At 30.9% G+C, this 27951-nt stretch overlaps 4 protein-coding genes across 4 annotated transcripts; 2 read left to right on the top strand and 2 right to left on the bottom strand.

Moving 5' to 3' along the window:
* The first annotated feature begins 766 nt into the window (after positions 1-766).
* On the top strand, positions 767-3643 carry LOC107003561 (4-coumarate--CoA ligase-like 5). Its single transcript, XM_015201898.1, has 5 exons — positions 767-1792; positions 2277-2663; positions 2896-2963; positions 3051-3153; positions 3518-3643. Exons 1-5 carry the CDS (start codon positions 767-769, stop codon positions 3641-3643), a joined length of 1710 nt encoding a protein of 569 aa, XP_015057384.1.
* A 431-nt stretch (positions 3644-4074) lies between these two features.
* On the bottom strand, positions 4075-10123 carry LOC107004990 (acyl-CoA-binding domain-containing protein 4). The gene is made up of 14 exons (XM_015203436.2): positions 9966-10123; positions 8451-8578; positions 8154-8231; positions 7935-8015; positions 7762-7828; positions 7616-7677; positions 7280-7419; positions 7086-7212; positions 6718-6832; positions 6508-6596; positions 5723-5806; positions 5011-5331; positions 4869-4928; positions 4075-4515 (listed from the first exon to the last, which is right to left on the bottom strand). Exons 2-14 carry the CDS (start codon positions 8544-8546, stop codon positions 4354-4356), a joined length of 1482 nt encoding a protein of 493 aa, XP_015058922.1. The 5' UTR covers positions 8547-8578; positions 9966-10123; the 3' UTR covers positions 4075-4353.
* Positions 10124-19906: 9783 nt separating this feature from the next.
* On the top strand, positions 19907-20545 carry LOC107003560 (glycine-rich cell wall structural protein 2-like). The gene has a single exon (XM_015201897.1). The coding sequence runs from the start codon at positions 19907-19909 to the stop codon at positions 20543-20545; it is 639 nt and encodes a 212-aa protein (XP_015057383.1).
* A 296-nt stretch (positions 20546-20841) lies between these two features.
* LOC107003219 (protein BTR1) lies at positions 20842-27717 on the bottom strand. The gene is made up of 9 exons (XM_015201513.2): positions 27372-27717; positions 25313-25551; positions 25131-25237; positions 22446-22639; positions 21871-21953; positions 21511-21618; positions 21384-21445; positions 21211-21294; positions 20842-21106 (listed from the first exon to the last, which is right to left on the bottom strand). The coding sequence occupies exons 1-9, from the start codon at positions 27472-27474 to the stop codon at positions 21100-21102; spliced, it is 987 nt and encodes a 328-aa protein (XP_015056999.1). The 5' UTR covers positions 27475-27717; the 3' UTR covers positions 20842-21099.
* Between the last annotated feature and the right edge of the window lie 234 nt (positions 27718-27951).

The raw sequence follows: 27951 nt of genomic DNA, 5'->3' as shown, positions 1-27951 counted from the left end.
TCTTTTTTTAATTACTATGAGGTTTGATATAGAAAACTACATATTATTATTATTATTGTAGGTTAATTTAATCTGATTGGTTAAACTTTTTTACACTGTTCATATATAAAACAAAAATTCATGGTATATACCTTATATTAGTATATTACATATACAATAACATAATGTCATGTCATTTATATTAGAAAACAATATTTTTTCTGTTTCACTTTGTTTTACTTTTCAATTTAATCTATTTTTAAATGATATATCTTTTTCTTTTTAATTTTAATTTTTTACCTGATATATTTAAAGTAATGATGTTAAAGAAAATTTTTACACAGTTTCATACCTTAATTCTAAAACCACAAAATTTAATATTTTTTTTTTTGAAATTTCGTGTCGAATCAAACTGAAACGAATAAATATTCAATGTTCCTAGTTTTAATTTTTATTTTTTACCTGATATATTTAAAGTAACGATGTTAAAAAAAATTTAACACACTTTACATACCTTAATTCTAAAACCACAAAATTTAATAATTTTTTTTAAAATTTCGTGTCAAATCAAAGAAATGAATAAATATTCGATTGCTCCTAGGAAGAATGACTTGGTCCCCTAGTTTTTGCCGTCTACAGCTACTTAACAGAGTCACAAATAAATAATTAATCGATAATTTCAATCTTTAAACATAGTGTTGAAAACTTTATTTATTTAGATTCAATATTTTGCTTAAACTAACACACAAACACAAAAAAAAAAAATAGACATAATTTTTTCCTAAATATGTCAAGTGAAGGAGAATTAATTTCCACACGCGAAGATGAGCAATCCACTTATCATCATCGATCATCATTCGATCGAAAAAACGGCTACGATCCCGAGACGGGAATTTACCAATCAGTCCTCCAACACAAAATATCGAATGACTATTCTAACCTTGACACAGCCAGATTTGTATTGTCACAATTGCCATCCCCTGCAAAATCAATGTCACAAATTGCACTAATTGACTCTTCTACAAACCAAAAATTAACCTACACACAACTCAATAGGTCAATTTTATCACTTGCAACGGGTTTATATCGCGCGTTAGGGGTGCGAAAAGGCGATGTAATTTTCGTGCTATCGTCAAATTCAATAATATACCCAACTATTTGTCTAGCTATACTTTCAATAGGTGCAATTTTATCCCCTGCAAATCCACTCAACACAGAATCAGAAATTGGCAAACAAGTGCGTCTATCGCGCGCAAAATTAGCCATTGTTGCACCTGAAGAAGCTCGTAAATTAGTCCATACAGGCGTACCTACGCTTCTCACAACGCGATCCAACGATGAAAATTCGATTTCAGTACAAGAGTTGATTGAAAATTGTGACCCTTTAGAGTTACCTAAACAAAGTTTAAAGCCTTTAGACACAGCTGCAATACTATACTCTTCAGGAACTACTGGTGTTAGTAAAGGTGTCGTAATAACACATGTAAATTTCATTGCGATTATGAAACTTCTCAAGTACTATGTTGAGGTAACATCGTCTCAGGACGATGTTTTCCTCTGTTTTGTACCGATGTTTCATGTTTACGGTCTAGCATTTTTCGGGCTAGGGTTATTTTGTTCGGGTGTAACAACAGTTTTGATGCAAAAATTCGATTTGCAAGGTATGTTGGAAGCAATTCAGACATATAAAATTAGTCACATACCAGCAGTTCCACCAGTGATTCTTGGACTAGTTAAGTATAGTAAAGGGAGTCACTATGATTTGTCATCATTGCGAAGCGTTACCTCGGGGGCCGCGCCACTAAGCAAAGAGGTATTTGTCTGAATTATACGATCATTTAAGTTGTTAGAAAGAATACACTTATTATGTTATATTTGATCACAAACACTTGGCGCGAGTCAAACATGTGGAAATGTAGTTGAATCCTAAACTTCTTGACTGCTTTGATACCAAGTTGAATTGTGTTTTGACTATTTTATCTGATACCTCAGGGTTTTAGAGAGGACATACTTTCTAGCCCTAGCGGAGATGAGTTATTTTATTCTCGTGAATTCATGCCACTAGACCGAGTGTTTAGCAGCTTTTTGTCAAAAAATAAATTCTCAATTGGTTGACTGTCTAAACTTTCACCTTGTTGGTGAAATTTTTTACGATATACTATAAGGCTGTCACAATTGCTTTTTTTTATGTACAAATTGTAGAGGTTGAATTCCCTTTGACATCTTCTTGTGTTTGTAGTTTTCTCTGTTTTGAATCTCTTTAGCAAAAATTCTGATTCAACCACTGGTCTGAACAGGTAGCTGATGCGTTCCGAGAGAAGTTCCCCTGGGTGGAACTCAAGCAAGGCTATGGCCTGACCGAGACAACGGGTGCAGCAACATTTTTTGTGAACTACGAGGAGGCAAAAGCCCGTCCATCCTCGGTAGGAGTGTTGTTTCCTGGCTTCTCCGCGAAGGTAATTAACCACGAAACAGGGGAGGCGTCGCCGCCATTTAAAGAAGGTGAATTGTGGTTGAAAGGTCCAGGAATTATGAAAGAGTATTTTGGAAATGAAGAAGCAACTAGTGCAACAATCACTAAAGATGGATGGCTCAAAACTGGTGATCTTTGTTATTTTGATGACAAAGGGTATTTATACATTGTTGATAGAATAAAGGAACTCATCAAACATAATGGTTATCAGGTATACCTAACACGTACACGATATCGGAGTCAGATTCATAATTTGAAGTTTACTATATATACATATCCAGTTGATTTCTTAACATATATACAACGTTTGAATTAAAGTTATCTCCACCCCTAGTGTACCCCGTTTAGCTTAGATAAAGAATAGTTAACAAGTATCAACACGTTTATATGTTAAAAATTGATTTTATAAATAAACAGCTATATATATATATATATAAATACAGGTAGCTCCAGCAGAACTTGAAGCAATATTATTGAGTCACCATGAGATAATTGATGCAGCCGTTGTACCGTAAGTCATTTTTTATTAATGATATAAAAAATATTTATACTGAAATATATATTATATTATTTAATCGAATAAATTATTATTATGCAGACTAGAAGATGAGGTGGCAGGACAAATACCATTGGCATATGTTGTAAGAGCAGCCAATTCTGGTCTCACACAAGACCAAGTCATTCAATTTGTTTCTAGTCAGGTTCGAGTTCGAAATTCTACCATATTCCATGATTTAATTATTTATTATTTCGATATTTTATTATTTATAATACTTTTTTTGTAATTTTTAAATATATATATATATATATAAAACTTATTTACTTTTAAAACGATACAGTTGAATTTGAACATGTGATTTAAGGATATAGACAATATCCGCCCCTAGGGCTAGATGTATATCTTGGTTCATGGCGTTGAACTAAATTCAATATTTTCAATATTGAGTAAATATGAATTAAAAATTATGAAAAACTATTAAATTTTAAAGTATAATGGATTCGATTATAAAAATTAAAGATTAAACTCATTAAATTTAAATTTTGAAATTTGACGTTGTTGTGCAGGTAGCACCATACAAGAAAGTAAGAAGGGTTAATTTTATCAATGCTATACCAAGATCAGCAGCAGGAAAAATATTGAGGAAGGAATTGGTGCTTCAAAGCAATATGTCAATTTTATCAAAATTATAAAATGGTTTTATACACATATTCGCATCGATAAAATGGACACACCGATAGTGTGAAAGATATTTAAATTTATTCGTGTAACGATGAAAAGACTCATTCTATGTAAGGATCGATTTGGTGTCTTAATATCTTCTTCTCATTTCTCTTTATTTATTATTTAATAATATCATATTTCATCTTTTATCCTATCGTTTCATAATAGCTCTACCCCTTAAGCTACTTTTCTTGTAGGTTTATCACTCAAATTATAAAACGACAGAGAACGATACAATTTATCCAATCATTATATTCATTAAAATAATACAGTACGATATAATACAACATAACACAATACAATACAATACAATACAATACGACACGATGAAATACAATATGATACTCCCTCTGTCTCAATTCAATACTTTTAAATTTTAAATATGAAACAAGGTAAAACACAAATGAATGAGGTAACTATGACATTCAAAAACAATCAATTTGCTACAATGAAATATTGCAATTACAAAATGCAAGTATCATAAACATATGATATAATAAAAGAAAGCAAGTACAAAAAAGAATGATATGGTTTTTTCAACAAAAAATCAAAAGTTGCACACCCTCTTAGAAAATAGCATTACTAATGCACCAAAATACTGGAAAAGTACTTCTTTTGCAAGTATTACAGCAATGGGGGAAACAACTGAGGTTCCAAATATGATATTTTGTTCAAATACTTAACCAGTAATCCACTTCCAAGCCCCGCCCGAGCCCTGTTTCTGGACAGATGAAGCGTCCATGTCACGTTCCAATTCGGATTTCTCCTTTCGTAGAACTTGAACTTCCTCCTCTATGGACTGCATAGACTCTAGTGTCTTTTGTAGCTCTGCTATTTGTGCCTGAAGATACAATGAAAAAGTCACAAACAAAACCACGAAATGCCTCTTAATATTGGTCGGATAGAAATGAGAGGAAAAACTAAACCATAAATTGATCATACTGCTCGTATATAGGATGTGCTTGGTGATAGATACTATAACGTTATGATTATGTTTCACTGGCTATCAACCTACCACGACCCTCATCCTTTAATCTTGAGACCAGCTATACGAAACTTACATAGGTGAGTTCACAAATAGTTGACCCCCAACTGGTTTTAAATTGCGGCATGATAGGTGATTGCTATAAATATAGGATAGGATCGAGGAATTAGAAATTAAGCTCAAAAAAAGTAAGTGGCAGAAGTAGTAACCTCCAGTTTAGCACATCTTGATCTCTCAGATATAAGTTGACCTTGAACTGACTGAAGCTCCTGCAATGAAGTGATGAACGTTAATATATGAGGATTACCATATCATCAATTTCTATCGACCATATTACTCTTCGGAGAGTACCTTAGACAAATCGGCATGAGTAGTATTGACATCTTCGATTTTATTCCTGAGATCAGCATTTTCTGCTCTGATATCTGCAAGTGATGACTCCAACGCCTTTTTCTGTTCTCCCAGTGCACTAATTTCGGCCAACAGACTTTGCTGGGTGTTATCAACGTGAACTTCCTTAAAACTGGAATCTTCCCTCTCGGATAAGTCTAACTTTTCTGGTTTAGTCAAGGCATATGCAGCTCTAACAGAAGCTGCTGCTGCTTCAGCCGCTGGTGACTGAAGTATCTTGGGATGTAATACGTCCCTTGGTTTAGGCCTCATAACATATACCTACACGAAATGGAATGCAGTCATTAACGAAAGAAGGCCTCATAAGCCATCGTACAAAAAATTTAATATAAAGGCAGTAGGAGATTGTACAGAAAGGTATCAAGGGAAGGCAAATTCCCAGACAACCTAATCGCCAGACATAAACTAGCTACTGGACAAAAATGCAACTATGATGGCGGGACTATATCTAATGAAAATATGATAGGAGGGGGTTACTTTCCTTCTTTCCCTCTCGAATAATAATTTATACAAGAAAATGAATTGGAGTTGGAACTTATCAACATATTGAGAATCGATAGGATACATGATCCAATGCCTCAGTAATCCATTTATCACCCCAAAAGAAACTAAGGTTGTCGTAGAAAAGCGAATATAGGATTTCAGAAGATACCTCATTATTGTACTTCCCGTTGTATCCACCAAAAGCAACCAAGAAATTCTCACCATCAAGTGATGCAGAAGAGACACTCAGTCCCTGTTTCAAATATCATATCAGATAGAATTGTGAACAAGCCTAAAGATCAATAATGAAAATGAAATACAAAACCTAAAATAAGATTATGAATACTAGGTAATCATACTGGCACAGGCAATGGCTACTACATGATCATATTTAACAGAGTTATCCTAAGCTAATGAAGTTTACAGAATTTTTTTCTATTTGATGAGTTCTACCAGAATTAAGCAGGTGCTTCCTCAGAAAATACGAGCAATTCTAGATGAATGCACTACAACCGTATTCGTTTAAATGCTTTTAATTCTATATCATTTGGTCATCCCATCTGGCAAACTAAAACTGTGGTGCCAGCGGGCTTTGCTAATCATTCAACAAACTTCCATTCACACCAACCTAAATTTCATATACTTATAAACATTATAAATCAAGAAGCTGAACAAATGAAAAGCAAAACACAGGCATACCAGCATTACAAATGCTAAGAAATGAAGAATCAAAGTCTATCTCAATAATGAAAAATAGCTAAAGTTGATGAGCTTCTGTACAACTCAGGAAGTTTTGCATGTCAAAAAATTGGATCAAAGATAGAATAATAGAAGTTTCAGAGAATCCAACATGATGTAAGTCCATCAGATACCACTGCACTAAGGGCAAGATATTCTTCCTAAAAATACGGGATATCAAATTTCCTGGAAGAAAGATAGTAAGCAGAATATAACCTCACTTGCAAGTGGATCTCTCCCCTTTACAGTTGCTAAAACTGACACTACAAGCTTCGACATATTTAACATAAGTGTTTCTGGCACACCTGCAAAAAAGAATAACAATTAAACATAGAAATAGACAAACAAAACAAAAAGAGGATTGTGCATCATGAACAAGAATGCCAGATGGTGTGATAGATGAGGCTGCTTAAATGTTTCACTTACCGCTTTTGTTATCTCCACCACCAACAATATACCAGTTGTCACCTATAGTAACACCAGCATGGCCAGCTCTTGGACTAACCAGATCCCCCTGAAGTTGTGGTTGAGACCATTCCATCTGCCAACCAAGAAAAGAGATTTTCTAAATTTTACAATTCAACTGACTATAATTGTTAATACTTAATACTACTTCTTTGAAGATCATTCACAGAGGAAAATAGCTCTATTGTTGCGGATATTACACATTATTACCATCACAACTCCATCTGACCTAAAATGTTATATTAAACGATTTTTACGAGTAGTATGCCTCACAAAATTGATAAGTAAATATTATGCCTTAACATAAAACCCAAACAAGTAAAATATACCGTTTCCAAGTCAAGGACATGAAGATCGTTGAAAAAAATTGAATGAGAACATCCACCCAGAATCAGAAGGTAGCGATCGGCATGGAGTGCAGCTGTATGATCAAACCTAGGAGCTGGGGACGTCTGCCTATCAAATTACAATGAATTAATGCAAATGCATAATTAGTGAAAAATAAATTTGGTCAGATACTTACATGGTCTCAACAGTACTCCAAGTCATTGTCTCTAGATCAAGAACACTAGTATCATTTAGCAGACGCCTATGCTGGTCTTCTCCACCGAACATTATGAGTTTAGATCCAAAAAGGGTGACAGATTGTCCACCTCGAGCTACCTGGAAGATATAATAGACAAGAAGCAACATTATAGCTCTCAAATCGAAAGAAGCAACATAATGGCCATCAGTAGTAATTGAGAGTGAGACACGTGTAGTCCAATTAAACACTAACAGGAGCATTTGAGTTCAAGAATTGACCAACAAAAGAGGCTATGAATGGAAAAGAGTAAAAACTAAAAGGAGGATTAATTACCGGAAGTTTTCCAAAAGTCTCTATAACACCACATTCATATGATTGAAGATCAATGAACCGAACTGCACAAGATACATTGAGAAGATTTAAAGTTAATATAATGAGCATCGGCCACCAGTTTTTAAAAGGTCTGAAGGATTACAAACCAGTTACTGTGTCAGAAACATCCTTTGAGTGACCAGCAAGAAATAGAAGTTTATTTTCCCACAAGATCTGCCAACAATGTTAAAGAGCAGAGCCAGAAAACGTGAAATAGAAAATACATCAGTGGGTTATTTGCTAGAACGAGCGAAATGAAAAGCGCTGACTCAATTCTCACCATATTGTGACCAGAGGTAGCTGGAAGAACTCCAGACTTCAACTTTATGGTTGACCATGTAAAACTTTTTAGATCAAAGACCTGTGGAAGAAGAATTAGTTGAAGGAGGAAAGAAAGAAAAGAACATAATTGTACATGAAATAAAAAAACTGTTCTAATACCAGCACAAAACTAGGAACAGTCTAACAAGAAAAAGTGATCAAAAGAATGACCAAATACCTGAATGTCAGACAGGTATCGTCCATTACGACTTCCACCGATGATATATAATTTCCCATCAACTGTGACAGCTGCATGCTACAGTGCAACAAAAAAGTGGCACAAGTAGTAATATCCAAAATACAATCAGAAGACCCGTGAAAGGTAAAAATGGTATATTGTGATAAAGAATCAGAATAGGCATGAACGCGCTGCTTTAAAGCTTCAATGGGAAGCAACAAAAAAGTGGCATAACCAACACAAGATCTTGCACAATGTGATCACGTAGGTTAATATAAAATATAGAAGTAGGGGAACCTTGTAGCGAGCAGCTGGTGTCGGACCAGCGACAGACAGAGGAACCCATTGGTCATAGCTTAAACCCAAATACCAATTTTGACCATCAGATCCCATAGCAGTTTAATTTTGAGCTCAAGCAGTCTTGTCTGTTGGAAAGCACCAGAGGAATCAGTTGCAGGTATAACAGAGCACATAACATTAGACATTATGCATCATGAAATGGAAATATAGCACTAGAATTTGATCATAGATTGAATCATCTAGTTCCTGTTAGAAAGATTTTGGGTTAAAGGGTTGAATATGATCTAAGGTATGAAGCACACCGGCAAACTTCTTTAACCAGGAGCAGAACCAACCCTTTGCTTGAGGGGCGCAGCTTATAGGAAATTCCGCTAACCAGTTAGCCATCATCTTTATTACCAATAATGGAACCGAAAATTAGATTTTATTTTAATGAACAGTACTTGATAAATTATTTTTTAGATTATTTTTTTTATAACCAAGAAGTCCGTCAGTGATCCGCCCTTTGGATCAGTCACAGCCTTTTAAACTCGGTGGATAATGGGTCCCCCCTTCTCCACTTAAATACCGGGCATGGTGTGGGGCTTGAATCTGTGACCTAAGCCACAAATCCTCCATCTTTTGCCATTCGAGCTACGCGTTAGGGGAAATTAATTTTTAGATTTTGTTAGCTCTATAGTTTAGAAAGAGGCAACAATTTTTTTTGTGAGCTTAACTGATCTATCCTTGTATTGCATCTTCTTGATGCCTTTGAATGAATCTACTTACTTCATCAAAAAAAATGTTTAGAATGGTACAATTTAATAAACAGAGGCACACATTGCGTACACACAGATCAGTTCCTTTACATCAGTGTAGGAAACTGAGAAAATCTATCGCTGTACAACAGCTTCCATTGAATACTCAATATTCAACACAAGCTTTTCACATCAAGACTGGCACCAAATACACGACAATGCAATGTAAAAACAAGAACTGAAATCTTTGCATGGAAGACTATCAGAAAAAAAAGGGGGGCAACACCTAAAATGCTGACTTGCATATCAACCCCGTTGACAAAATCATCAGACTAATCAAATTATACGAATACAGCAACGTTTCACTTATAAACCACACTGCTTTTCAGTGGAATTAATCTCATCATAGGCATTTATACTCTAAAACCTATATACATGTGTGTGTGAATCTCAACTAACAATTAGATACAAGCAGATCACTACTTCACAAGCTTCTCAGTTATCCTGTAAACTCTACAATTGACTAATCTCTCACTTCGCTCATTTCCCATCAAAAATTGCATCGATAAATAGACAAAGTTACCGAAAAATGCTAGTACACCGAGAATGCTGATTTGCACATCAACACAGTTTAGAAAAATCATCAGACTGGTTAAAATTAAAGGAATACAGCAAATTTCACGTATAAATCAAATGGATTTCAGTGACAATTCAGCATAACTGGATACAAATCTGCAAAGAAATGATTGAATTAAACAAGGAAAAGGAAACTTACAAGAAATGGAGATTCGGATCTGTAACTGAACTGAGATCGGACGGCAGAAATTCGTCCGATCTCCGGCGAACAATGTGACCAACTGAACGGAAAATAGCTAAAAAGTTCGTCGGTGTACTCGTCCTAATGAGATCTTGTGAGAACGTCTCGATTTCCCTTTTATTCGGTGTCTTAAATTAAATTAAAAAATTAATAAATGAATTTTAATAAAACAAATCTAATTTCCATAAGTATTTTTTAGAAAAAATAATCATCAATTTATTTTTAAAATATTTTTTTCAATATTTGGTAAATAAATATGGATTTTTTTAGTGTCATATAATAGGTAGGTAATTGTAATACATAATGAGATGGGACATATAGATAGTAAGGATTATAAAGTTTTAATATCAATAATTTTCATCGTAACTTAATCCATAATTATCGATCATCACCACTAATTATCTCAATCGCTAAAGTCACAATTATTACGAATATCGTTAATCACTAATCTCCATTAACAATCATCATTATTGTCGATCACTTATGTCAATCACTACTAAACCTATCATTTCTATCATTAAAAATTATATTTCATTGTTATGTGTTACCAGTTACCATTATCGTTACATATGTCATCACTAATAGCTACAAGGTTCACTTACCATTATAATCAATCTTTATTACCAACTGACTCGATCATCACAATAGCATTGTTACCATGTCATCGTTAACCATTACTCGTTTTGTTAATTATCTTCATTAACTACTAACATCAATTAATATTTCACCATACATTATTAAAAAAATCTAAATCGAGGAAGATGAAGTATTTTAAAGGGAAATAAATAGTGAGAGAGATTAGAGTTATCAAGTGCTACAATGAGTATAGAAAATGGATAAGTACGATTTTTAAACCATTTAGTCATTATATATTAAAATTATAATTTGAAACACACGTTATATATGTAGTATAGTAATTGACAAAATTCGTGATTTATATCTAGATTTTATCAGAGATATACGCATATTATATGTAATATACATATATATACTTAATACATGGTATATTTATATTATACTTTAACGATATTAATAAATTAGTTGACGGAAGGATTAAGGATATATATCCCATATAAATTTATTTTCTTGGTGTCAACATTTATTCTTCGAGATAACTAATCAAATGGGCCATTTTTTTTGGAAAATCTAACCTGTTATACATAGTTAATGTGGCCCAACCTTTAGTAAAGTCTTGATTATACAGTCATTTGTGCATGTTGTCACTTTTAGACAAATTATTATTTAGAAAAATAGCCAGTTTTATAACGTATTTAAAGTCTAACCACCAAATTTGAAATTTACTTGAAATTCTAAATTTTTGAAATTAGAACTTCAAAACTTTTAATCTGAAATTAGGATTCACTAGTTCGCAATTTTAGAGTTTTAAATTGAAGTTGATCAATGTAGTTTCAAATTAGTTATCGTGTTTCTCTGAGCTTTCACGTTCTTAAGAAAATATTAATCAAGAGATTTTTAACTATTTACCTTTATTTATGTCTTAAGATATAAAATCTCTCCTCATTATATATATATATATATATATATATATATATATATATATATGTCATCTCCCTGTAATTAAAGTGTTTATGGTCTTCAAAAGTAATTACTACTGGAAGTAAAATGAAAAAATTTAAGAATTTTGTCTTGAGTTTTGACAGATTTTTTTTTTTTAAAAAAAAAGGATGATTGATGATTTGAGATGGGGGAAATATGTTTTAGTTACTATTTAAAGTTAAAAGATCTATCTTAACAATAATTTCTCAAATACTTATCGAAAATCAAATTGTTTGACTTTCATACTTCAAAATTCAAATAAGTTCGTATAAATTAAAACATAGAAAATAATAAAATTTAAGTTCTACGCATTATTGATATAAAAATAAATCATCAAAATTGGGTTATTTATAAGATAACTTACTCATAATCTTTTACATAATAAGCATTAATTGATAATATGTTAAATATATACTCACAACTAACTTGCTTTCACAACATTAATAAAGCCAAAAAGAGCAAAAAAAAAAAATTACGATCATTTGGTTAGAAATAAATTATCTCATGATTAACTATTTTAATATAAGCTTATCACACAATGTATATGAAATAACTATCTGATCAGCATGGTATAAATAATAGGATAAAATTATCCAAAATATGTCAACCAAATAAAATATCAAACATTTTATTCTTAAACTATTTTTTTATACTAGGATTATTTATTTTTATCCCTTACGGTAAACGAGAAGAGTACAAAAGCAATAGAAATAGGATTTGAATAGAATTATTGTGGTGATATGATTGAGTTGCAAAGTCAAAAGGCAAGCGTGATATACATGGAATGGAAGAGCACTAAAACCAAAACAAAAAGCTAGAAGATACATTTGTCATTCAAAGCTTATATTTCAAGAAAAAGTAGTGTAAAAAACCTCTATTGCAAATTGCCACCACTCCCACTAATAATATTGCCTAGTTATACACATGAAAAGGAATTTGAAGAGTAGGTGAGTTAGTGGGTATAGCTACTTGTGGTCTTCATGCATTGGGATGGAGGGCATTCCTCATAATCCTATGTATGTCTCGCGGGCGACGGACACAGAATTTTCATTAAAAAAATTCATCAAAAATGATGTATATAGTGAAATTTCAAAAATGAAGAGTATTTAAATGAACTCCCTTTCGCATCTTTACTCCACCATGATATTCGAGTAATGGTTAAATCAAGATTTTTATTAAGAATATTTAAAATATGAAAAAGTAAACACACAAACTAACCCCAGTTGTTTAGTGTCTTTACTATATATATAAATAATTCTAATCACGTATAAATAATATATTATTCCATAGAATAGAATTCAAATGAACATCTTGGCCTCAAGTTGGCTCCGTCCTCCTATATGTAAGTTAGCTGAAGTTTGAGTTTGTTATTAATTTATGTTATATTATTTATACTTAACTAGTAAAAGTTTTAATTCACTTATGAAAAGTTAAAAGTTGATGTCATGGAGTTCAAATAAACTTATAAAGATTCAACATTTAAATTTAATATATTCGATTTTTAATTGTTAATTTGTCGTTAAATTTTATTGTGCCTTTAGAATTTTGCATTCAGAGTTTGATATTCATCAAAATTTAGTCATTACTTTCTCTGTTTTATATTACTTGTCTTTTTTTTTAAATTTTATATGTTTCTTAAGAAATCATAAATAAGAAGAATAGTTTTTTTTATTAATTTACCCTTTAAAGTTTTTTTTAATGCGCTTTAAATCTAGAATAATTATTTTTAGTAATATGGACAACAAATATGAACGGAGGAATTATAAAAATGATGGAATAATTTTGTTTACATACCAACCACTACATAAGAAAACCTTAATTGTAAGATGTTTAGGTTTGATTAAACACCTAATCTATATATAAATATAAATGAGGATCATAGAGGAGGTGATGTGGCACCTCTCTATGACCTCCATTCATTTTTTCTTATTTTTCTTCTTTTACTTGATATTTTTTCTTTATTTTTTTAATTATTTTTTTTATAAATTTATACCTCTTTAATTATATAAATTCTATTCTTAAATTAGTATTAATAATATTCATAACCCTCAAACCTTTCATATTCATAACCTCTTAAACCTTTCATATTCATAACTTCTAATTATTTAATGTGAAAGGTTACATTAATACTATAAAATTACACTAAAATTGTGTGTTATTTGTAGTCATCTTTGGGTAGAGAATTAGTGGAAGGAATGTTACAATATTTGTAAGCTTTGAGGTGCATTGTTTTTTAAAATATTATTTCATATATTACTTTTAATTAGCAAGTAAGGCTAATATGTCATCATATTTTTATTTCTTCTAGATAAATTATTTTGTTTTGTTATCTTTGAGATTTATTTTATGACTAATAATGTATTTGTTATTATTTTTCTTGACTCTTGTATATAGGATGAAATGATAACATCAAGCAATGAAGATTAATGGATTTTGAGTTATATATATTGATTATTTGTCCAAAATGATTATGTAGCAGAATTTATGATAAAATGTAATTTTTTCTTATCCTTTATGAGATGTAATATTTTAATTTGTTAACTTTGAGATTCATTTTAGGACTAATAATTTATTTGTTATTATTATTTTTGACTCTTATATATAGGATGAAATGAAAACATTAAGAGATGGAGATTAATGGATTTTGAGCTATATAGTGATTATTCTTTATTTTTTAGGTCCTTAAGAAGTAATGTATCTATTATATTATTTCTTTTTGAATTATTTATGTTTTGTTAAAAATGATTATACGTGTTTAAATGTAATTTTCTCCTTATTCTTTATCTTTTTTTATTTTGGTAGATAATTTTTTAACTTATTTAATCAGATTTGCCGATTATAGAAGATATATCTATAATGAAAATGGTTAGACATTCTTGCATAATTTGAGTTTACAAGGAAAAATAATTTGATATGTCTAATATAATTACAACTCTTTCTTTGTTGAATCATATATTAATATTATTTGTTTGTGTTCATGAAGATAGAAATCCGAGTTTTTTTTAAAAAAACATCTAATTTATTCTCCTTAGACCTCTATATGATTTATAGATAATTTAACTATATATAATGATACACTCTTCAAAATAATTATTTGTTTAGGTAAATTCATCTCTCACTTTTTTTATTGATGATATTAGTTTATTGTGTTTGTGACTTATAATATTTTAAAACATAGAAGTAGAAATCGATATGCTACTTAAAAAAATATGTGAACATATACTTTCATAATCCGGTGAAACAATTTTTATTAACAAAAATGACAAATCATAAAAATGTAAAGTTAATTTATTATTTTTAAAATACACATGGTTTTATCAAAAATAAATTATTTATTAATATGTAAAATTACAATTCTTAAAATTTTCATTTTTGTTGTTTTTCTTAGAATATTTCAAGTTGTTTATTAATAAGTCTTTATATTTTCATGTTTGTTATTTTTCCGGAGTTCTAAAGTTATTTCAAAATTATGATTAATTTATAATTTTAAAAAAATTTAGTTGCTTTCCTACCTATCTATTTACTTATAATAAAATATTTGTCTCAATAACTCTAATTTGTTTGTTTTTCATTTTCTATAATTAATGTACTTTATTAGTGTAATAATGTACAAATATTACTCTTATTATGTTACAAAAGTTCAAAGTCATATTACCTCTTAATTAATGTGACTTTTTATTTTTAGGAATTTATTATGTTAAATGTGATATTTATTTAAAATGTGAAAAATATTTTTTAATATTTTGTGTTTAGGCCAAATAAAATTAAAAGAAATAGGAATTGTGTATGTGTCATTTTTTTGAATCTTTTTTTCGTAGTTAATTCTCTCTTTTGTTCTCTTTTAAGTTATTTTTAAATTTTATATTTTTTTCCAATATAAGTTGTCCCAAAAATAATTGGATATCTAAACCTAAGTATAATGATGATGATAATAATAATAATAATAATAATAATAAGTATGAAATTTAACTAATTAAGATTTTTAAATTTTTCTTTATTTAAAATTTAATTATTAAAAAGTCATTAATACAAATATTAAATTAATCTAATATTGTACAATAAAAATAATTAAAACATGTGATGATTGGGTCATGAGGAGGACAAGTAATAATAATTGTGGATAATGATTTATAATAGTGTTGGCTAACTATATAGTCATGAACACTAACTATTAATAGTAATCTAAGTTATACATTGCCGAAAAATTATACTAAGAATATAATTTATAAAATTACAAATAAGCATAAAAGAACGATTAGATGTAAAGTTTACATAAATATATATAAATTATACTAAGAAAATCTCAAATAAAAAAGAAAAAAATGATCACAAGTTTACATTTAAGTAGTTCTAATATCACCCAATTCTTATTACCTTCCCTTTTTCTCTATAAAATTTATTTTTAATATTTAACTTTTCGAAGTTCACATATATTGATTTCTTAATAAATTTCATATTTAATCTAAATATTTTTCATAGTTTCTCTTGTGGCACCTCTCTATGGCCTCCATTCCAAAAAAAAATTCCTCTTTTTTTTTATTTCTTTTCATTAAATAATTTATTTATTAATTAAAAAATTCATTCATATTTATTATTCTAATTATACCTAATAAGTTACAACAAAACCTCCATCTATTTACATTCCCTACTTAAATAATATGTCTTTTCAACTTATTTTTAATTATTCTTATGGTTTACACAAACTATAAATAACAACTATTTATGTTCAATGATCATTCTCATTTTCTCATTCTTTCTTTTTATTAGTATAGTTTTTTCCTCTTTTACATTTTTTTCTTCATCTTTTTCATCAATCATGTACTTAATAAGTTCACCATATGATCTTCATATTGATAAAGATCATACATATATTCTTCAAGATTCATCAAATTGATGTTTCCATTAGTTTGATACAAGTTTATGAAAATGAAGAAGGAATCATAATTATTTCAAGATTTGAAGATGGTCATATTAGTAATTTTTTTTGAATGATTTCCAAATATTTTGAAGATTAATTCATTCATGTATTGTTTTGATTATATTTTTTAGTTAGATATATAATTTCATGTTATTCAACAAAAATTAAATTATGGAACTCTACTAATCAACACATTAGAAAGCTCAATTAACATTATTTTCTTCATTTTACTTTGCTCTTTTTCTTATTATTATTATTATTATTATTATTATTATTATTATTATTATTATTATGAAGATGAAAAGTTATATACTTTTATTTTTATGTAATTTTTTCGTCAAGTTCTAATTAATATTTTAATTTTTGTCACAGTTAAAAAATATAATATTGCACATGATACATTTCTTATAGCTATTGCATATCGATGTTCCTAAAAAATATATGATATAATTTATCATATTAAAAAATAGTAATAGACTAAACAAAAAATAAATTAATCATTTTTTAGTACTTTTAAAAAATTTAATGAATAAATAAATTATTTAATGAAAAGAATGACGAAAAAAAATTTCCCTTAGTCACATTAATTATATTAAAACTAAAAAGTGTAATTTATTTAACTTCTCTTAATTATTGAAAATGAGAAACATAAAAAAAAAAGTGATGTGACAATTATCTTATCTTTATTGACCTTTCTTCTATTTAAATTAATTAATTTTTGTAAAAGTAATTTACTTAATTAATTAAAAATAATTTTATTAATAGAAGAACATTTACAATTAAAACTTTTCACATACTACTTTATTAGGAGTAAATAATAATCATCCATAACTCACATCTAATTTTCAATCCTAATAGATTAATTTTCCACTTTTTTTTTTGACCTTCTTCTGATTATAATTTTAGAATAACAATTTTTAAAAAATATTTTAAGTTATTTTCTCTTTATTATTTACTTACAACCAATATATCTATTTACATATAAAGTTAGAATGTTAGAAATAAATAAGATGATGTGGTACATTTATATCACCTCCGATCACATTTATCTTTTCTCTAAATTATTTAGCATTGTTTTATTTTTCTTCACCAATGTGATATTGTAAAATATATTTTCAAAATTTCCTCTTCAAATAATTACTTAATAGTATTATTTTGCATAATTAACATTTTTTTACATATGTAACTTTTATTTTTAATTGTTAATTGTTAATTAATAATATTCATGACTTCAAACCTTTCACGTGGCTAACCCCCTAAAGTAATTAATGTGCAAGTTATATAGTTTTTCTTATCTTACTTAGTTGCTACAAGTAACAATTTTAAAGAGATTTTTTATAGAGTTTTTGTATTTTATTAGTATTTTTTATATATTATAAACTCATAAATGTTTATTAACAGTTTGGTATATTGCAACAATTGCTTTTTTTTCGTTCTGTAATAATAATTATTGTGTTGCTATTTTTTTTTTAATAAATATTGAATGTTTGCTTTTCATTTTAGATTCATGTTAAATTAAAAAAATTAAGTAGAGTATATTGTTAGTTGAATAATGAAAACATGATACTCCTATTGAATTGCTTATGTAGTGTTGACATGATTTCTCAATATACCGAAGATGATTTTCACCAAAATAAAAGTCAACCTTTATTATTTTACAAGCAATAGATTCTAAAAGATGTAATTATTTTAGATAAAATAATATGATAAGCATGACTTGAAATTAGTTGTATATTTCCACTCTAGGAATTTCATTCACACACACACACACACATATATATATATATATATGTTTTCTAATTTATTAAATTATTGGTTATCAATTTATTTAGAGTAACTTTTTTCATTAATATTTTTTTTATGAACACTGTATAATTTAACTCCCTCCTAAATCATAATTTAGAATTTACTACAGCCGCATAAACAAAAAGAAAATTTTCATGAAATTATTTTTCTTTCTTTACATGTTTCTAAAGATAACATACCAAATAGATTATACGAAATCAACTATATTTAAAACACTAAAAGCATAGATAGTGAACAACAAATTGAAAAATATAATTTATTGGGTTTAATGATAATAATGTTTGACTCGATATATTTAAACAAAAAAATTTATTCATAATTCTAATAATGTCCGCGCGAAGCGCGGATATGTTAACTAGTTTAATATAAAAGCAACGCTTTAACTATCATATGATAGAATGACACGTTCATATTAGATTAGATAAAGATTATTGCATGATCTAATGCATATGAGAGTCACTAAAATTTGTATTCAAATGAGCACAAATGATATTAGGAATATTTTGTCTCAATTTGATTAGCTTGCCCCACTATCCTTTGTTGGTTTTTTTTTTCTAATAAGATTATTTAAGCTAATACGTCTAATCCTCGTATAGTCTCAATTTATGTGACATTATTTATTTTGACACAAAGTTAAAAAGGAAGTTTTTGAAATTTATTGACCAAAACTCTTATTGGCCATTTATATCATCATGTGGTTATAAATCATGTTATTTAAAATAAAAATGAAATTCTTTTTTGAACGGACTAAACGCTACATAAATTGAGATAGGGAAAATAACTTTTTATACTATTCATAAATTTTAACATGTGATAGCATGTTATTAGTCACGACTTATCTTTGCAATTATATTTTAAGTAAATGCTTATCACTAAAATTTAGTACTAATAATTATATTAGAGTTTAAGTTATATACATATTAAATGTAAGAATATTTATAATTACTTGATCAGATCACCTATGTACCTATCGTGGGATGTAATTTGTCTAATATATTATAATTATAAATCTCATATTTTGTATAAAATTTGAACTCATTTTAAAACCCTCTCAAGTCAAAAGTGGGAGCAAACTGTACTTGTGATAATGGGATGATTTTGCATGATAAGTTGATCTTGATAATATATTCTATCATCACCAACACCACTATAATATCCCAAGTCAACTCGTTCATATTTTTTCAGTCTTCCATTATAATATTACTCCTTCCGTATTTTTTTACTTGTTCACTTAAACATATGATATATTCCTTACGAAGTAATAAATAAAAGGATAATTATACTAAATCACCAATTTGAATATAATAATTCCATTGCTTTGGATAATAGTTATAGTTAATATTAAACGTAAAATAAACACAAAATGACAAATTATCTCTTGATTTTTTAAATCGAACGAATAAAGTATAACTGAGTAAAGATGGACGGAGGGATTACTTCAGAAGCTACTAGAAAGCCATGCAAATTCTATAAATAGGATACTCCTAAATAACCACGTTCCTCACTTCCATACTTAGCATTTCATTTCATTTTCTCCTAAGTTAAGTGCTACGTAACGAATTTCATATATAGAAAAATTGCATAGAGATAATAAGGAAGTAATATACATAACTATCGCATGGCTCATTCCAAGCTTATAGCAGCTGCATTGTTGATTTTACTCTTTGTTGATCTTGCCTTTTGTGCAAGATTAGGTAAGACGGTAAACGGTGGTGGTGGAGGAGGTGGAGGAAGAGGTGGTGGTGGTGGTGGTGGAGGAGGGTTAGGTTGGTCGGGTTCAGGATATGGTTCGGGGTATGGTTCAGGGGAAGGCTCGGGATATGGTGGGGGTGATGGAGTGTTTGGACGAGGCGGAGGAGGTGGAGGAGGAGGTGGTAGTGGAGGTGGTGGTGGAGGAGGAAATTCAGGGAGGGGTAGTGGTTCTGGATATGGGTCAGGATATGGATCAGGGTACGGGTCAGGTGAAGGAGTAGGTAAGGGTGGAGGTGGCGGAGGGGGTGGTGGTCATGGAGGAGGTGGTGGTGGTGGTGGCGGCAATGGAAATAATGGTTCAGGATATGGTTCGGGTTATGGAAGTGGAAGTGGCTCCGGGTATGGAAGTGGTGGTGGAAGATCAGGAGGAGGTGGCGGAGGCGGTGGTGGTGGAGGTGGTGGTGGTGGAGGAGGCGGTGGTGGAAATGGCAATGGTTCAGGGTATGGTAGTGGCTCAGGTTATGGATCAGGATATGGTGGAGGAAATGGAGGTGATGAACCTTGAACTATTGAAATGAAGTTCATGTATAGATAAATTCGATATATTTGGTGTTTGTATTATTTATATGATATGGAATAAATTGCATGGTTTAACCACCTTTATTCATGTGGTGGTAAACTTTGCTTTATTTGTGTATGTAATCAAATTTTAATGTATGCTATATTAGTAACTTACCAAGTAGTAGAGATTTCTCAACCTCTACTATAAGTATGAGTCCGCAGCTCGCCCTATAGATTTGTCAATCCCTGAGCTTGGTCAAGGACGTACCTGACATACTAAGACTAAGATGAATCATCTCATCGTACCGTATAAGCTCTTTCAGTAAGGAAGGAATAAATATTTTGTATGTAACAGACCATTAGAGAACTTAAAAGTTGTCAACTGAGCGTTAGCTATTGAATAATTACTACTGTATAGAACGGTATATATTCAGTCAACTGAATCAATTGCGAAAACTATAGCTTTGCTTCGAAATATTCCTTAAATGTACTTAAGATATGCTGCCCCTTCTCAGATGGAATGTGTTCTCCAGCCATGGATATCAGCATTTCACAAATTCATTCTCTAGAAATGTCAACACAGATCCAATATCACCATATGTATATGAAATTCGGTATCCATTAACAAAACGTCAAAAAAGAATAGTGAGAAATATAAGTTTGGATCACCTCACAGAAACAGTAGCTACTTTCCGAGATATCATGGACTCCGCTGTGCGGATTGCTCTTTGTGATCCAGTTATAGTTACCTTCCTGTAAAACGCCACAAGAGCTTCATAAATGCAAGCTGTGTTTTTGTAGTTCAACCTGACAAGTGAAATAACAATGCCAGGACGGTATACCTGTCGGAAGTACCAGACAAGAAATCACCCCTATCTGATATCTTTATTCTGGCACCACTAAGCTGCAACGAAAGCAAAGACTTAGTACATATAAAAAAACAGGGAGAATTGTAACTTCTTCACACACCTGACTGATCTCTATTATGCTCCTCCCATTACGGCCAAGGACTAGTCCAACATGCTCATCTGCAACACCAATAGTCATCGAATTGTCCCTGACTTCCAGTGGTGCCACCTGAGTAAAGAAGAATAGGATCATGACAGAAGCAAAATCAAAAAAGATAAAGCAGAACCGCATCTAGAAACAGGATAAGACTGTATAGTTAAAAACTTCAAGCCAGGCAGGAAGTAAAGAATTGGTTGTTTGGGGGTAAAAGCAGGGTTGCTAGCAGAAGTCACAAGCATTAGGGATGCCAAGATATATTTTATTTTATTTTTACTTTTGGGATGAAGATAAAGTATTGTCCTTAGTAAGAAGAGAATGAACCTTGTTCTGCTGTCGGTTATTCGGATATCTTCCTCCAACTCTGTTTGGTGGTCCATATCCATAGTTCATTCCGACATATACAGCTGAGAAAATTAGAGGTAGTCGAATAAAATTCAAATCAGATGACAGTATGACTCGGAATAAGGGCAGAAAACAGAACATTTCAACTTTCAGATACTTCATTCGTGTAGCTGCTTAAACCAAATATTCTGAAAGCAATAGCAGGGTTGTTCTGACTCAAAATTATATCACATCCAATCAGTCTATATAATGCTCCACTATGTCAACTTTACAACAATTCCTAAAATGTACTCTGTGAGTCTTGATAGCTGCATACGACATTACAAGAGAGACTGGATCATCAATATTAGAAAGCAGCGCGGCCAAGAAACAGATACTGTAGCCTCTTCATACATCAATTCTCTAGTTTGTATATTTTAGACTGAGATCTCTAGGAAGCTATACTCAGCATTTGCACAAGCACAAACAAAAATTAAGACAGAGGAGCAGGTCTTATCCATCCTGAGCTAATTCAGTTAAAGCAGGTACTACAAATTAGTATATTTGATTCATACCAGCATACTGGAATGGTGCATTCATGGACTGCATGTAATGCGGGTCGTCAGCTAACTTGAATAAAATCAATTCAATTGCCCGCATCTGCTCTTCTAGTGTACCAGTCACTGTAACTATCCTATCATGCAGTCCAGGGAAGTTGTAATCCTGTGGAGATATTTTTATGCCAGCCCGAGAATCTTCAATAAATGACCTGAACAAGAACATTTCCCATAGTCAATACTATATTTCTTCAACCATAAAATTAAAATTATATATATATATATATATATATATATCCAACCATCTCATTCTGCATGAAAATTATTTTTCAAAAATTCCCTTCTATAATTAATTTGGGAGTACAATCCACAATAGATGCCCATACTAAATTTATTGACTCACAATACATCCAAATATTTATTCTTTTTTCTATAACCGAGAAATCACCAAGGCCAAAATCAGTGGATAATTATATACATAGTCCTGACATATGTAACTACAGACATAAACCTCCTTAACTTTTCCTTCCAAACAAATAGCAAGTGAGTATCACACTTAAAATGACAGCGGACTTTGGTTCTAAGCCTTTTTTACATAAAAAAAAAACACCACCACTATGGATCAAAATAACCTCCTTCATGACTTCATTCAATAAATGACAAAGATGAGAAAATTGCAAAAGGAAGAATTCTAAAAGATGAAATAGAAAATAAGATCCATCATGTCACCGCTCTTTGTATTTCACTGGCTAGGAAGAACACAGCATCTTACCCAAAAGTCCCAAAAAGATGTACTAATTAAGAAGAACAAGAGGAAAAAAAATGTAGAAAAAAGGAAATGGAGGAAGGCAAAAAAAAGTTGGAAAACAAAGAGGATAAGAAATGAATGTAGAGTACTTCGTCGAGAAAAAAAAAGAATCTCATGATGAGGTCACTGCCTGTTTCGAGAACAATTTTTTTGGGTTTCTACTCACTAATAAATTTTTGGGAATGGCAATGAATTGTTTTTTTACATTTAGAGTTCTTTCCTGACAAAGGATGAAGAAAAGGAACCAAATAATACATAGCCTTTGCAAACCAGATAATATCCTGCTGAAACAGCAAACATTGATTATGAGTTATCACTAAAATACTGCCAACGGTATCAATGAGTTAGAAAGTAGGAATTTACCCTTGAAAAAATTATATAAATCGTCTCTTCTGTTTGTTAAGTTTCAATCCAGCCAAATACTGTCGGGTTATTAGTTATTACTGATACATAGGAGTTGCTTCCACAAGAAAAATATCAAAGTATAATGGTTCAACATTTCATTTCAAAAATTAATGGATAACAGGAGAACAGAGTATTTGCCGGACATAGAGATGTAAATTCAGTTGCAATCTTGATAATGCAAAAATCATTATGGTCAACCAAATAACCATATGGAAGAGTAGAAAAGTTTTGACTATAACGCATTTTTGGTAATTCCCATACAGAACAATTATTTTAGTTTAATTCAGACAAAAAACAATTATTTCAGTCAAATTTGAATTTTCGCTACAAAAAATTGAATTTGTAGTACTCAACAAGAGCATTCTCATCAGTCAACGCCACGGGGTCATCTGGTAGGGTGTATAAGAATAATATTAAATAAGGTGCATTAGTAATGCTTGGATTAGTAATCATGAGATTAATTTATTGAATAGGGTGTATTAGCCCAAAAAAAAGTCATGTTGAGATTAGTCATGTTAGTATTATTTTTTATTGACGGATTGATTTGTTGTATTAATTGAATAGGGAGTATTATAATAGGAATAGTACTAAATAGTATGTTTCCTTATAGGAACACCGTATTGTTAATGTGATGGTTTACTACATATAAAAATAGTGCTGAATAGGGTGCGTATTAGTTATACATTGGTTGAAAACACTACCAAAGAGATTAATTAATGACAAAGCTAATATATGTATTGTTTTCTCTAATACCTCCTACCTAACAACCCCTATGTATATAAAGAATGCAAACCCCCACCTTTAGCTTAATATAAGAAGAGAATCAACTATAACATAGCATTCAGAGCCTAGGCATGGTCTAACTCCGGTCAGCACCCTAAAATCCTCAACTTCATTGAATTGTTAGGACGATGAAATCAATAGAAATGGACTTTGGTAAATATTGGCAGACAACTTTATAACATCATTTTCCTTTGTTACACATTGAGGACAACTTTGGTCATGGAAGAGGTAACAAGACGTTAACCTAGAGAGTCGTGCACCAGTTATAAAGAAAATAAGCTAAACATTCAGGTTGGACAAGGAACTTAGTCAAATCAACAAGAAGCATCGAACCAAAGTTTCTGATGGCATACATATATTTCAGTTGGAAGGGGTTACAAACTAGTATCCAGAGATTGCATGAACAGCACATTTTGATCATTTTACAGACCAAAAACTCAAGAGACAAATCACGACCATCTAACTTGTCATAATGAAGTCAAATGAATCATTCCAGCACAGGGATATACCATTTCAACGTACATCTGCCAGAACTTTATAACCAAGAGCAGAAGAAATATTCAGATTCATTATGCAAGATAAGCAAGTCAATGTTACAATACTCAAATTGCAGGTCATTTGCTTGGTTGATTGTCTGATATGTTAAAATGAGTGGAACTTGCAAACCTAATGTAGGAAAAGAAACATATAGTGAGTAGAACTCATACTTTATTGTGGCTCCTCCTTTCCCAATTATTCCACCACAAGAGCTGTTGGGCACAACTAATCTAAATTTTGTGCGTGGATCCACATCGCCACCATCTTCAGCATAAAACTGATTTGGAAGAAGATAGTGCTTCAATTTAAATATCAAGAGAAGTATAGGAACAGGATTTCGACATGAGATTACCTCATCCATCAATTTACCAAGAATAAGATCGAGTGCCTTGAGTATGTCATCAAGAAACCCAGATACCATTACAATTCTATCTGGTGTTCCAGGGAAAACTTCATAGTTGCGCGACAACTGAATTCTAGCCCCAGAACGAGACTGAAACTCAGTGATTGTTGAACCACCTTTTCCAATAATTGAACCAGCTTCAGCATTTGACAGAAGGAATTTGACATAAGTTGCCTTCTCCTCATGGTCTGGGAATAAGACAAACATAAATAGGAGCAACATAAGACTTATGCTGAGCACCTCAGCAAAAACGCCTTAAAAGGTGATTTTCGGAGTTAATGATTTTCAACAACAAGTGAAAAACAACATGAACAAACTTCTTGAACAAAATAAAGAATAAAAATATTTATTCTATCCATAATTGTCCATCTTATCATACTGAGTAGCTTTGCTGTCTAACCCTCTAATAACGAGAAGAAAATTTGAAGCGTCATTTCTCAACTGTCAAATGCAGCATAAGAGTATATTCTCAATGCAGAGTACAAAAAACTAAAGATTCCAGTGACTAAGTCAACCAGTAACATCAACATAGTGTATACGCACATTTGTGATCTACAAAGTTATAGAATAAGAAAGAAACAGCATTGGACAAATTCATTTAATTGGTAAAGCTGCAGTTTGATAAAGACATTTCCTTTTGCTCCATATTGGATAAGAATGGAAATACTGAAGAAAGATTAGCACCCGTTCAATTTCTGATGTGGTCCCTCAGATGTTACGAGAATTGGTGTTGCTTTCAGGGTGAAATACTCCCACATAGAAAAAATTTGCTCCAGACTTCCATATAATGTTTTAGAGAGGCTAACAAGGAGTAGAAAACTCAAAAACTGATATAGATCAAATTTTTGAACCTGCTGTAAAGGGGCTTTCTTGGTCCCTATTGATATACAACATTCGTCTTAAAAAACTAGGAGAGCAACGATTTTTCACCAAAGCACATTTTTCGCACGTAAAGGAAGTGTTCACCCTTTTATGCAGGTAAATAGTTGGCAATGGTTGAATAATAAGGCCCGGGTGACTCTGGTACAGAATTAGATGTGAAACATGCCCTTGAGTGATTAACCACCTTCTCTATTAGAATGTGTAGAGGAGAAAACTTCCCCTCCACCCATAATGTCACGTGACTGAGAGACAGCATCAAAGTGTTTGAATTTCGGAATTAGGTAAGATAATCAAAAGAACATCAGCTCAACTTTCAAAGTATAAACGCTTCAATGAATGAACGAATGAAGCTCTGTGAGATAAAATGAGTAGTGGCTAGGATAGCATTACTACAGAAAGAATGTTACAATACTATTCTGAATGTTGAAGCATTATGTGTTGTGCGTGAGTGTGAGTATGTCTAATGTCCTTACGGAGAATTTACATGAGAGCCATGAGGCTATGGATAAGATCAAGGACTACATATCCAATAGAAACTACTAAATCCGCAGACACCTAAAAGTTCCTACACGGTAACGACCACAACTAAGTTAAGTATATATCATTTCTAGGCATCAACAAGCACACACAGAGAAAATCAGAAATGAATCAATGACAGGAAGCAATAACATCTGTTTGTGATCTGAGTGTTACTCCACAATAAGTAATACTGAAGTTTCATCTCGAATAATTCATCTCACAAACAGCAAATTTCTTCCATTACCAATTTCACATGCATTTACACAATCGCATTTGCCATCATTAAACCAAAAACCTGATTATTAGCCCACACAGAGTCCGCAAAATCACCAAATGTCCACCATCCTTGAGGCTTAAAATGACAATACAATAAATATAGAAATATCAGCTCAAAACCTGCTCACATTAAAAAATTTCACATCGTTCGAATTTCGAAATAGTAAACGGATCAAACATATCTAAAACCGCATTATCAGAAAACTCAGACAAAAAAAATATTTAGAAAAAAAAAATGCAACAGATATTAGATCCTGAGCTAATTATCTTCACACTACAACAATACATGGAAATTCTGTAAATTAATCAATTAGAGAGATGTAAATAAAACCTTGAGAAGGAAGAGGAGGCGGAGATTTGCGAGGAGAAGATTGTTCAAGCTGACTTTCAGTAGATGAATTGTAGTTCGATTCAGCTCCTCCTTCCATTGCCATTTCCGGTGCGTATTAATCAATGTTTTTGCAGAGCGAATAGAGATGTGTAGAGAGAGAAATCGAAACCGAGTCAAAGCAATTGCATTTGCGGAGAGAGAGAATGAGAACCAGAAGAGATTCGTGAAGAAGATGAAGATATTTTTTTTTCTCAAAATGAGGAAATGGAAAGAGTGTGGAAGTTATAGCATGTGCTATAAGAAGAAGTGAGGGGGAATGGGATGAAGAAGAAATCTTTCTTCTTCTCTGTTGCTTTTAAGTCTCGCAATCATAAAGTTATTATCGTGTGATCTATTTTTGTAAAAATATAACTTATTATCATATGATTAATTTTCGTAGAAATACAAAATATGAGTGTATTTGATTTAGTTGATTGATTGGTTTAATATTTTAAATAATAAATTTTACTTTTATTTTTATTTATTAAAAACGTTTAAATTTTTTTTAGTTCTCACACAATTATAATTTGTATAGTTTGAT

This window comes from Solanum pennellii, chromosome 11 (genome assembly GCF_001406875.1).
Source record: "Solanum pennellii chromosome 11, SPENNV200".
In the NCBI taxonomy this organism is placed as follows: domain Eukaryota; kingdom Viridiplantae; phylum Streptophyta; class Magnoliopsida; order Solanales; family Solanaceae; genus Solanum; species Solanum pennellii.
The sequence above is the reverse complement of the archived record's forward strand: the minus strand, read 5'-3'. Positions and strand labels throughout refer to the sequence as shown.